Here is a 13,343-nt window from a genome sequence, read left to right as displayed (position 1 = left end):
CATCCATGCACGCACACGTTCATACATGCATACAATCCTTGCATACACAGGAACAAAACCACTTTCTTTTTTTTCTTGCCTGTTTGCCACTGGACCCACTCAGGCCCTACCCTGTGTACGCCTCTGCATCTCACAGGCAATTTAGTTAAAGAAAGCAACGCTAATCATTGAAGACATGGGCCAACTAAAAGTTGAGCCCAGCAGTTAAGCCTTTAGCTTCCACATAGGGGTTCTGTTGATATCATCCTTGGGCAGGCTTTTGTCCTCTGCATGTTTTCTGAGGCACGGTTGCATTAAGAACAGTTTTCTCACCTCGGAGAGGGCGTATTCACGTGCTTTAAAAGTTTAAAAGTAAGTAAATACATTGCTCTCTGAGGTGAGAAATGTGACAGCTTCTTGGCGTTTGAGCACGGTCTGGGCGTCACAGCCAAGAGCTTCCTGCTGCCTCAAAGTGAGAGCCCCATGGACACACGGGGGAGGGGGACAGGGTGATGATTTGAGGGTCAGAGGTGTGTGTGCTGGAGAAATTGTGCTGTAATGTATGTGGTGTGTGCGTGGACTAATGAGAGGTTTCAATGCTGCGTATAGGCCGTGCCCAAACAGTGAGGCTAAGGAAGAGGCTACCCCTGTTACCTTCTTTATTTTAGGATTGGAACATGTTAGCAAGGCAAGGAGTTCCTGTATAGGTCAGATGAATTAAAGGCCACTTGGGGCCTTGTGAGTGACTGCTGGAGTCATGAGAGGGTTTGTATGTTGAGGCTAACTGAGAGCTTTGCTGGGGCTTATATGAGGGTCAATTTGCAACTGAGTAAGGGTCCATTGGAGGATGGGCTGGAGTATGTTACATCTATGTATTTATTTATTTATTTATTATTTGCTTGTTAGGCGTTTATACAATAAGAATATACAGTTTCAAAGCGCCCACAGGGCAGGAAGGGTGGGAAATAAAATTACAACACAATATTAAGAACAGAGAGGGAAGAGGGGAAGGGACGAACCTACTATGCCTTGTGAGTATTCAGAACGTGCAAGTGAAGAAAGGAAGAAGGAGGAGGGGGTAAGTGATGGGGAGTACGAGCTTGAGGGAGAGCCATGGACGAAGTGCTGGAAATGTTGAGTGCTACACGGCCTCGGCCGCGGAAGGTGTAAGTGCGAGTCTCCAGGGCAGAGGGTGTGCAGGTGCAAAGTTCTGTGGATAGACAGGAGCTAGGGAAAATTGGTGTGGAAGGTCAAGACTCCGAAGATGCATAAGGGCCAAGGATGCCAATAAAGCAGTATGCAGACTATCCATCGCACATTGTTCCATCAAATGGTTTTCCATCGAATTTGTTCTAATGAAAAAATATGCATCGAAATGCATATTTTTGGGGGGTGAAGGGTTACATTTGTTTTTGGTGTGTTTTTAAGGGTTAAAAACGGGGGGCTGGGGGACACCCCCAAAAAAACATGCATTCAATGCACATTTTTTCATTGGAAATGATTCTATGGTACTTACCTTTGCTCTTGGTGCCAGAGTAGCAAAGTGGTCTAGAGGGAGAGTATTTAGTGAGATCAAGTTGAAAATAGTGTGGTCCCCTGGCCCAGACAGCCTTGTGGATTTGTTATATGGCTATGTAAGCAGCTTAACGTAGATTCATACAGTGTGCCTGTCAAGGACTACAATCGGGTATGTTATGACTACGTTCTGTGTTATTTTGGTATTATAGTGCTTATATTATACTAATGCTGCTTCAAAGCAGTGAAAAAGAACATGCGAAAGGGAGGGGAGCAGGAAAGAGAAGGCGAGAGCCTAATATTATCGTATTTGAGTTGGTTCTGTAGCTCTTATGTGGCAGGGAGGCAGTTTCAAAGCACTGAGGAGGAACATGAGAAAAGGCAAGGTTATTGTTGGTTACTCCAGAGAGTTGGAGTTCATGGAGTAAAATTAGGATGTGTGTGTGCATTCAGCCAAATAAGGCTTAGCAGGGCTGGCCAGGTCACGGTAGAGAGCAACCCATGCGGTCCGGCATGTAGATGGGTGCTGAGAGGATTCAGGGATGACGTGAGTGATATAGACTCGCTATGTGCCCAGCATGCCCGTATTTGTCATATGTCTGCACTGCATTCTGATGTCAGAGGTGTTGAGGCGTAGTCTGGTGTGAGTAGGCAGAGAGTTATGCTAATAGCTTGTGAAATGGAACAGACATGCCTGTGTTCCTTTCCGACACAGAGCCACAAAGATACAACAAAATACTTCTGATGCATCCTGAAATAACCCCTCCAAGTGCTTACCTGATTCTAGGTTGCTCTGCAGTTAAATTCTTTAAAAGTACAACTGGTTATTAATATAACCAGAAGGGCTTGATTGGTTACTGGGCTTTTAAAAACCTGCCAAGTGGAGGAATCTAGTTGGAACAAGTAGTTCATGACACCAGTGATTGTTCACCTTGCCTCCCGGGCAGGCTTAATCGGATGCAGAAACCATCACAAGGGATTGCTGCTCCAAACATTGCTGATTCGGTGTGAGGGTAAGACATGCAGGAGGTGCCAGTCTGCTAGCCAATGAGATCTCACACCCCCTTCCATGTGGCTTTGCTCTTGTGTTGTCCAGGTTTTCACAGAAACCAGCATCTGCCTCGGGCTGGAAGGGGGACCACACCTCCACCTTTTCTCATACCCACAATCAAGGGACAGTCAGAAGCTTTGGATATATGCACTGTGTGTGGTTCATTCAAGGTCAGACTGATGATGCTCCGATGAGAGATATGAACGTCTACTTATGATCTAGAACTTCAGGTTCCTCCACAGTTAGCGTGACATTGCTCATCAATGTCCTCACAAAACTGCAATAGGGGCTTCTCATTTTTGAAATATAAAGTTATGTTATGTTAGAAAATGTGTAAAGTGCACATTCACCAAAGGCAGCTTGGCGCTAAGGACCAACAGGAACTAACAAAGCAACCCGGCAACTAAAACAGAAGAGTTTTTAGAGAGCGCCTAAAAGCAAGATGATTTGCAGTTGCTCTTAATGATCGCGGCAGGGAATTCCACAATTTGGTGGCAGCCACCGAAAAAGCATGGCCGCCCGTTCTAGCCAACTTGCAGCGTGGAGTCACAAGAAGGCAACCATCCTGAGAGCAGAGGATATGGGCAGGAAGATAAGGCCGAAATGTAGCCTGCAAATACTCTGGAACTTGTCCATAAAAGGCTTGGTGCAAACTACAGAGTAATTTAAACTCAATACGTTTGGCGACAGGAAGCAAGTGTAGATTATGAAAAATTGGCAAAATATGAGCGCCCGGGGTGCCTATGGCCACTCTAGCAGCCAAATTCTGCAAACGCTGTATGCGGCAGATAAGATACTGGGGCTGTGTCATGTAAAAATAGTTAATGCTGCTCGTTACCAGTGATGTCACAACTGGAGCATAAAATTACAAGGGAAGAAATGGTAGAACCTGCCAAAGAACCTTCAACTCCTTGGCATGTCGCACCAATTTGGGCCCCCATTGAAAGCGAGGACGAGATCTACACTCCCAAATTTTTAACCACTGACACCGGAGTGGGAAAAGGTCCTAGAGTGGAAGGCCAGAAAGAGGGGGTCCCCAGGGCCGTGGTTGAAGAAGGATCACCCACAAGACTTCTGCCTTGTCCCCATTTAACCTAACCAGTTGTTACTCATCCACCGCCCAACAGCCTCCAGGCAACCCCTTAACTGAGACGAAGTTTCCGATTGTAGGAGATTAAGTTGAACTAAAAATCTGTGTGTCATCGGCATAGGAGTAGCAGTGGAAGCCGTGGGAGTGAATGAGACACACTAATGGTTGAATATAGACATTAAATAGAATTGGGGTCAAGGCGGAGCCCTGGGGAACTCCACAGGAGAGAGTACTAAAACAAGACCAAACCGAGGAAAGAGAGATAGTGTTTATCCTCTGTCTGACAGAAAAGAGAAAAACCAAGACAATACTGGGCCTGAGAGGCCAGCTTAGACTAGGTGGTCCAACAGGATCGAGTGGTCCACTGTATCAGAGGCCGCTGAAAGATCCAACAGAATCAGCACCCCCAATCCACCCTTATGGGACAGCCGTACTATATCATCCATAGCTGACACAAGGACACTCTTGGTCCCATGACCAGGACGAAATCCCAACTGGAAAGAATTTTAAAAAAAGGAGTAAAAGCAGGGGTAAAATTAGAGTCTCAAAAAAATGTCATAAGGAAGGGTAGAAGAGGGATCGGGCGGACATTTGTGGGAAAAGAAGAGTCCGGTGAGGGTTTTTTCAAATGTGGAATGACAAGAGACTGCATTAATTCTACTGGGACCAGGCCAGATGCCAGGACGAGTTGGGTAACCTAAGGGGCAATCTCAGGCAGAATCTTCTCAAAATGTTCAAATGGACCGGATCTAAGGAAGAAGCAGATTTCAATGTAACAGTGGCATTCAAAATGTCTTCAACTATAAACAACGGAAAAGAGGACCAAGAATGATGGGAAATCGAAGTAGGTATTTCCAAGGCAGGGGCGCCTAATCTTAGCTCAGAAGCAGAGGTTTTTGTGCAAATATCCACCATTATTTGTATAAAAACAGTGGAAAGAGAGTCCCATAGAGCTTGTGAGGGAACTATACTGGACGAAGGATTGCCATTGGATGAAAGTAAGTGCACCAAGGAAAATAATCCCTAGGGTTGATTAAGAGTTTTTGAAACTTTGTCCTGAAAAAAGATCTATTTGGCTTCATGAATGGTACTATGATAGAGCCTAGTGGCTTGTTGAAAAAACAACCTGTCAGACAGATAGTAAGATGAACGCCAATTGTGCCTACACTTGAGACACAGAGATTTAAGATCGTCATTAAACCAAGGTTGGGTCGGGCGTTTAAGGGATCTAACCGAATGAAGGAGGCAAGGGAATCTGCACATGTGGCCAGCGCCTGCATTAAAGTAGACAAATCAGTCGTTTGAGCAGAGAAGCAGTTCTCATGACCGAATAAAGAATATCATCCATGATTACCGAACGCCAGTTGACTTTGACAACTGTCAAAGAAGTGGCTGTCGGACGAGTCACCTTAGACCTAATAACAAAAGGAACTTCCAGGTGATCCGACCAAATGACCTGAAAAGCAGGAAAGGTCATCAAGTGACTCAGAAGAAAAAATTAGGTCAAAAGTATTACCAAACCGATGAGTAGGCTTGAGAACAAGCAGTTTGAACCCTAAATCACCAAACATTTAACAGAAGCTAAATCAGCAGGAGAATTGAATCTAAGATCAAAATCACCAATAATTACCAAATTGTAAAGCAATGCAATTCCTCCACCGGGGTGGGTGGATACCCAGTTAAAATGGATAATTACAATAGTTGACAGGAAACAAATGCACCATATCTGGACCAGATGACTCAGGTAACCAGGTTTCTGCTATACACAGATTATCTGGTTGACAATCAACAATCAGATCATGACACAACACCAAGTGCGCAACTAAAGAACGAGCATTGATAGAAAGCCTTTTAAAATATTACTAGGCAGGGCAGGATTCCTAGAATTTACCATGGGACAATGGGATATACCCAAAGGTAACACAGTGTCCGGTGGAGCAAGATCACAGGATAGAAAACCTTCTTTAGACTGAAAAACGGAATCAATCTCAATGGCCCATCCTGCGTACGGACGAACACAGACAGGATGGACTTAGGCGCGACTTTGGGCACATCTACCCTTAGGCTTAGGCAGTTGCTGTCAGGAAGCCTTCCTATAGCTTTCCTTGCAGAAGTCAAAGGAATCCTTATGATCTGGAGCCGCACTCCTTCTCATGTCGTGCCCTTGAGTGGTTCATCCAGGCTGCTGGCCCTGGACTCTACCATCACAAGTATGTCTACCGAAGAGTCCTGCTTCACAGATGTGAGTGGTTCTGCATCCTCCTGTTTTTAGTTTTTGGCTGACAGGTGATGCAAGTCACCTATAAAGCAAAAACGATTAACATGGAAATAGCAGAGAGGAGATGGCATATGAAGAGGGATAAACAACCTGCAGATGTTGTTTAGTTATTTGTCTTAAGACCTATGTGACTTTCATCCCGATCCCTGCCCCTATCCACCCAAATGACACACATTCCAGATGCTTTTACGTCTTGCCATTCAAAGGCATGTCTCACAGGCTCATCAGTAAGACTGTGATGTTCAGCTCTTTGACAAAGGGGGATATAGGAAACCGAGATATGACCTCACAGGGGTGAATCATTGACTCTGTAAGGTTCCTGTGCATCACCACCTATACCTGGAAGCTAGCACTGGCAGACGAAGCCAAGAACGTTCATTTTTAAAGCATATATATTTAGTTAGTCTATTTACTTCATTTAGTGGAGCTGGGCTCTTTGGGCCTTTTTTAACTCACAGAGCTTTTTCAGAGCATCTGGGCACTGTAAAGCTTGTGGAGATATATGGAGATGTGAGCTGATTCAATTTCTATCACATACATACACAGACACTGTTTGCCTGCACATGGCCCTCTCCACACATCTACTGCCCCACACACAAAACCCCATCACACATTGACCCCACCCACACTGACTTTCCGCCACACATTGCTTTCACACACACACACACACACACACACACACACACACTTAACGCTGTCGTCCCATGCACTAGCACACAACCTTGCCACAAACAATACCCCCACACTGTTCCCCACATACACACATATTATCTTCTCCCACACATGCAATGCCCCAACACACAAACACACCCGCACACACTTGCCACACCCAACACCCACACACATGAACACTGCCCCCAAACACATGACCTACTCTCACACACACAACCCCCACATGCACAATGTCCCCCTCTCACACACACATTCAATGCCCTCCATACACTGACCCCTTCCACTCATACATACACACACCATTTCACATGCACTGCCCAACCACAATAACACACCCCACCACACATACTGACCAACCCCTACTCCCCCCCACACACACACGGTGCAGACACAATGTCTACAAGAGCCTTACAAATAGACATTGACCAAACCCAGTGCCCACACACATGAACACTGACCCCAAATACACAACCTTCACACACACACACACACAGACACACACTACCCCCACAGGCACACTGGCCCCCTTCATTCACATAGACTGCCCTCCAAACACGGACCCTTTCCACACACATACACACCCATTGTCCCCTCCACACTTATCGTCCAATGCACTGCCCCACATACTGCCCACCCTCAGTGCCTCCCACACAAAATACCCCCCACACAGATAACACACAGCTTCTCACACACAGGGATGTTCACATGGTCACAATACATTGCCCCCACACTGTAAACTGGTCCATGCACACACTGCACCACACATATGCCTACCACACATAAATACTACCCCACACAAACATTGCTCCTTAGACACACACACTGCCCCTGCACACTTCTCGCAACACACACACTGCCTAAAGACAGTGCCACCACATGCACACTATCTGCCCCCACACAATGCCACTTCCCCAGTACACTGCCAATCCCCCACCCACAGTGCCATTCCCTCACACATACGGCCACTCCCCATACACTTTCCCCACACACTGCCACAAGATTACTGACCCCAAACACTGTCCCACCCCATTGCCACACCAAACATCCCCACCAAGCCCCCACACACTGCCCCAATACATGCTGCCTTGCCCACACAGTCTGCACACTTGCACTCTCCCCTCACACACAAGCCCCACACAATGTACCATGCACTTTCCACGCACACTCCACACACACGGCCCACGCGCATTACCATTGCCGCACACAGAGCCCCCACACACATTGTCCGATGCAGACCTCCCCATATAAATTGGCCGGCATCAGACATGTATTGGCCAAACCCACTAACACTGCCCCACATACAAACTGCCCTAAAAAACTAACACTGGCCCCACAGACACTTCCCCTACAAATCCGTACACACTGCCCCACACGTGCACACTAACTCCCACACATACACACACTCTCAGTCTCTGAAGCCATCTTCTCACCAAAAGAGTAAGGGCTCCACCTCCCTTGCCCTGACCCGCTTGAGGTCTCGCCTACATGCCCCAGCCCCCACTTACTAGACATATCCAGAACACCAGTTCCTCAAGGCAGGAGTGTTAGCCTTGCTGTTACACTGTGAAAGCTGTACACTTGAGCCTTTCCCACAGCAAGGATCTTTTGGAACCTTAGATAAGGTGGTCGAAGTGGGCGGGGGCGGTTGGGAGAGGTGCTCCTCTGCTTTTTTTTTATTACGCTTTAGTGTTCCTGTACTTTTATTTTAAAAAGAAAACGTTCCGGAACAGTTTCGTATTAAAATAAAATCGTAGGAAGAAGTTTGAACTTGCACTTTCAGTGAACTGCACTGAACGTTCCCTTAAACAGCAGGCACATTTGTTGGGGGTTTGTGTAGTGCATGGGAGGGGTTATGCAGTGATGGGGTTTGTAGGGACCGGGGACAGGTCAACAGGTAACATCTTTCCACTACTACTTGTTGTACACTTCGACCACTGCTTGGATCGCACCCTTAGCTAGGACTTTGGCTGCTCTGTGCACTCAAGCATTGGTCTCTGGAAGCAGCCTTCCAGCCCCCTTTTTCAGAGTGAAGCTCCAGGGTCAGATTGGCCTCTCGGCGCGTGGCTGGGCCGAACTCGTCCCTGGGAAGTGGGGGCCGGTTTCGGCCCACGCCTGGGCGGGTTTGAAAAATAAAATAAAATTGAAAATAAAAAAAAGAATATTGAAAAAAAAATTACATTTTTGAAGAAAAAAAAAACACCTGCAACGGCGTAATTCATCAAAGCAAGGTAACACATGTTACCTTGCTTTGATGATTGATTTGCATGCATGGTGTGTGCATCATAAATTATGATGCATGCATCATTCACATGCTGCTGATGCAGCATGCAAAGTTGAGGGGCCGGGGCCACCGCCGGGCTGGCGGCTGTCACTGTGCCGCCACTCTAGGGGGCAGGGGGCCCCCTGGAGTGGCCGTGCTGTTGTATCAATGATAAATATGTATTGGTGATATTAGTGATAAACGACCAATTTTAGAGTAGAATAAGCATCCATTTGGGACTATGAATTTTGCCTTTCGCAAGTTGCAGTAATAGCAGTTTTTTTTCTTCTGCCGTTGTCTCTGTTACGATCATCACAAGACATTCCATCTCGGTGTCCTCGGTCACTTGACAAAATCCTTGTGCCTAAAAGCTTCTGTACAGTGTAGAAATATTTGACCACAGCACATCAAGTGGCCATTGACTTGACTTCATTGTGCCACAATGAATGCTTAGTTGTAATGTGTCTATCTTCCCCATCTCCCTACCACGCTGTTCAGGATGTTTGTTTGCATTTATGAGGTAACGAGTGCTCAGAGTATGGGATGTCCTGTGAGTGCGCTGATTTCCCTATTTTGCCAACTTCTTAAGCCTGAAAGTAGATGCATGCAGGCTTGACATGCGGCCAACTTTGCACCAGACCTGCAGATGAACTTAACTGGTCTGTTGTTAAATCTCAGTTACCAGTTTAATGGTATCCACTACAGAATAATTGCTCATTTTACTATAGCCGATATGATAGCTCAGTGGGTTGAGCGCTTGCTGCTGTGATGCGTGTGATCTGCAAGTTTGAATACCAGCAAGGCCATCTCAGCCTTTCATCCTTCTTAGGTCGATAAATGAGTACCAACACAGGTTGGGTGATATTGTATGCATATTTGTTCTATAAAATAGAGCTTAAGCGTAAGTGTTATACAATAACATATTATCGTTTGGCCTTGGACGCCTGCTTGCATTCTTAGTAATTTGAAAATATGGATCTATACACACAGATATTAATGATACATATGGTCATCCATTCTTGTACGAAATGTATATCACATTAGTGAAATCATAACCATATTTTTCGTAGTGTACTTAGGATAAATGCTATTTGATGCCACTTCCTGTTTTGTCAAGGAGTGAAAGGTCGTGTTTCATCGGGATGTCACTTTGGGGTGGAGTCAAATGACATCACTTCCGGTGATGTCATCAGAGGTCAAGGGTTGTGAGGCGAGGGGTGGGCCCCTTTTTTGAGGCGAGGGGTGGGCCACTTTTTTTTGAGTGTCCTGGCCTATTCCTTGTCCCAGTCCGACCCTGATCTCCACCCGAACTGAGTAGCTGCGATGCTAAGAAGGTCCCCCACCTTACAAGAAAGACTTTGACAGTCTTTCATGACATTGTGTAACAGTAACAGATGGTGGGAGACTAGCTCAGGGCAACACGCTAGTCTTGGAAACAAGGCAGCGCCGAGCGGCACAGTGTTCATAGCCGGTCCCGTGTTTAGAGGCTGGAGTCCATCATGATGCGTTTTAAAAAAGAACCACAGTTACAACAAACAGTCTGCGTTCTGCACAGCTCCACTGTCGCTATAATTCATGTTTGTGGTTTTTGGTAAAGCACTTTTGTTCCGTTTTAAATAACTTGGCTTTCATTATAGTGTTTTATTGTCAATATATTGCTGCGGCTGTCGTATTGCACCTCGCAAACCCCTCCACATGTTCGCATGTTCGACCCTGCTAGTTTCCCTCGCTACCACTGGTGCACAGGGGTGCTGTGAGCCCCTGCTTTGACTTTAGATTAAGGGTGACATTGCTGGGTTATGGATGCTGCATGCATGGACATCAATCGATTGCTGATGTCTGATGACATATGCTGAGGAGTGATTGGTTTCCCCTGTGATATTCATGGCACCTGCTGGGTTATCGAGGCACTCGTTCAGTTAGAAATGACATGTCTTGGGATATGGATGGGTGTGCTGATTGCTTGATGACACCAGTTAGGTTTTTGATTCTTCTTCTATCATCAATAGGGTATGTTGGGTCACTGATGGTGCCTGTTGGGTTATCAATGAAAATTGATGGGTAGCAGAGGGTGCATTGTTTAGGGGCATTGTTCCTGGGTGGGGGCGGTTTATCTAGGGTGCATTTGCATAGCATGTTTAGAAACCTGGTTGATCTATGTTAGAATGCTTCTAAACTAAATTCCCTCTCCTTTACAGGGAAGATGTCGACCGTTGACAGGACAGATGTAGGAAGATGGCCACCAGCTGCCGTTTCAAATGTTTCACGCCAACCCAGTCGAGTGACACCGTCAGAAGTACCAACAGAGAGGAAGAAATCCTTTTTTGAGCGGTGCTGTGGCTGTTGCAGCAGGCAGTCTGTAGATGATGACGCTGGTGTATACAGAGGACACAGGCCAGTGGACAGGGAGAGACCAGGTGACATAGACAGAGGTCGTCCAGGGGACAGGGAGTGGGGGGCAAATGGTGAGGCAGACCGTGGAGGAGATAGAGGAGGAGACCTAGGTGATGAACGAGGAGCAGATCGAGGAGGAGATCTATGGGGCGGCCGAGGAGGAGATCGAGGAGGAGGAGATCTAGAGGGCGGCCGAGAAAGAGACAGAGGAGGCGACAGAGGAGAGGATCTAGAAGAGGATCTAGAAGGGGACCGAGGAGGAGACAGAAGAGGAGAACGAGGAAGAGGCAGACAAAATGGAGGAAGAGACATAAGGGGAGATGGCGAAGACATTGATATGAACGCGCTGCCAACCAGGGACACGAACAGTGAGTGATAATTTAAGCTATATCCATCTCTTGTGCCTCATTTACGCACTCCTAGCGTCTCCTCGCATTCTGCTGGTGAGAGAAACTGCTGCTTCCATGTTCCGTCAGTTCAGGGCTTCTCCTCCTCCCCCCTCTAGTAGGGACAGAATACCACTTTCTCCCACGTTAAGCTATACAGTTGCTTTTGCCACTTACATGACATCAAGCATCTCTTTTTGGGGGGTAGTGTTGATCTTGCCCAGCTGAAAGGAGGCCCAATGGCTCACGTATAGCCCCCTTTTCCCTTCCATGGCAGTCAAAGCTCCACCTTTCCCTTATATGCGGATACAAAAAACAGTGGCAGCTCCTTATTTCTCCCATATTTAGGGGAGTGCAGCCACGACCTAGAACTGAAAAACGTTTTTTCTCCAATGGGGGACCCAGAGCTCCTCTTTTCCTCTGATGCAGAGTATAACAGCTCTTTTCTCTCCAGTGGATGGCATGAAAGAGGTTCACTGTTCCCTCTGAGAAGGAATAGAGCACCACTTTCACCTCCATTGGGAGACAATGACCGCCTCAGATGTGGGACAAAGCAGGCGTTCCCCCTAAATTAGGAATTCAGATCATCCAATGAGCACAGAGCTCCCTTTGTCCATTTGCTGTGCTCCCCCTACACCTCTGTTCTCTTCAACGTTGTAAAGAGCTCCTCCGGTGGTAGACAGAACGCCCTTTTTCCCTAAAATAATGGGCCGAGCTTTTCAGATGGGGGCAAAGCATCTCCAGGGAGGAGCAGGAACATCTGAAGACAGGGAAGCTTTTGTTGGAGGACATTGCTTTCCTTGGATGGAGACAGAGCGTCTCCGTTCGGGGATGTGTCCTCGATCCCTGATTTGCCATTGATGGGGATCACCATTACCTTCTGGGGGAGGGCAGAGGTCAGTTTTCCCTCCAGCAGCTCCCTCCTTCACTATGCTATCTCTAACCACTGTTTTTTTACCCTGCCACAGATGAGATGCTGGTGGTGACCAGCGTGGACCTCATGAAGCAGAGGAACGGCCCAAACCGGAGCAGCCATCACACCAACGAGTTTGAGTATGATGACCTGATTGTGCGACGAGGCCAGCCCTTCCAGATGTGCCTCACATTGAGGCGGCCTTTCGACCCCGACTATGACCATATCATTCTTCAGTTCCTGATAGGTGAGTGGGGAAAGGGTCAGTTCCTTCTCCCATACCAAATCATGGTGACCCTGTACTGACCTTCACACTGAAACCAACCCCTTAACACCGAAACCAGGGTTCATGCACTGCCCACAACATCTTTACAGACGCACGAGAGCGCATGCACCATCACCTAAATTAGACCAAAACCAGGCCTCAGGCACCAATCCCTAGATCATATCCGATATCCCTCTTCTGGCCCTAATCTAGTACACATTGCTCATGCAATAAAATGTGTAATCAAACCAGTGCACCTGGACTGACTCCTGCACAAAAACACCAACAGCCCTACATTGACCTCTGCACTGAAACCAGGGCGCATGCACCAACCCTACTCTGAAACCACCTCTCTTGCACCGACACTTACAAAAAACTATGGCTCGTTCACTGACTGCTGCATAGCAACCAGCAAGTTTACACCATTAACCTATATTCCGAAATCAATGCTTCTACACTAACCCATTCACCTAAATGAATGCTTCGACACCTGCATCTACAACCAAACTAACGGTCCTACTTCAGTCACTACATCAGAAC

The 13,343-nt window shown here is 46.9% G+C and overlaps 1 protein-coding gene across 2 annotated transcripts in view; it reads left to right on the top strand.

Annotated features, from left to right (window-relative positions):
* The window catches only part of TGM1 (transglutaminase 1), a 140,858-nt gene that overhangs the window by 78,499 nt on the left and 49,016 nt on the right, over positions 1–13,343 (top strand). The window contains exons 2-3 of one of the 2 annotated variants that reach the window (XM_069633984.1): positions 11,044–11,262; positions 12,594–12,785. In XM_069633984.1, coding sequence (XP_069490085.1) covers positions 11,049–11,262; positions 12,594–12,785 — 406 coding nt within the window. In that variant the 5' untranslated portion in view covers positions 11,044–11,048. Of the gene's footprint in view, positions 1–11,043; positions 11,608–12,593; positions 12,786–13,343 lie in introns of both variants that reach the window. The other variant, XM_069633983.1, reaches the window with a different exon arrangement.

The sequence above is a fragment of the Ambystoma mexicanum genome, chromosome 13, assembly GCF_040938575.1.
Source record: "Ambystoma mexicanum isolate Mex_15411 chromosome 13, UKY_AmexF1_1, whole genome shotgun sequence".
Lineage (NCBI taxonomy): Eukaryota > Metazoa > Chordata > Amphibia > Caudata > Ambystomatidae > Ambystoma > Ambystoma mexicanum.
This window is presented reverse-complemented; position numbering and strand designations above follow the sequence as displayed.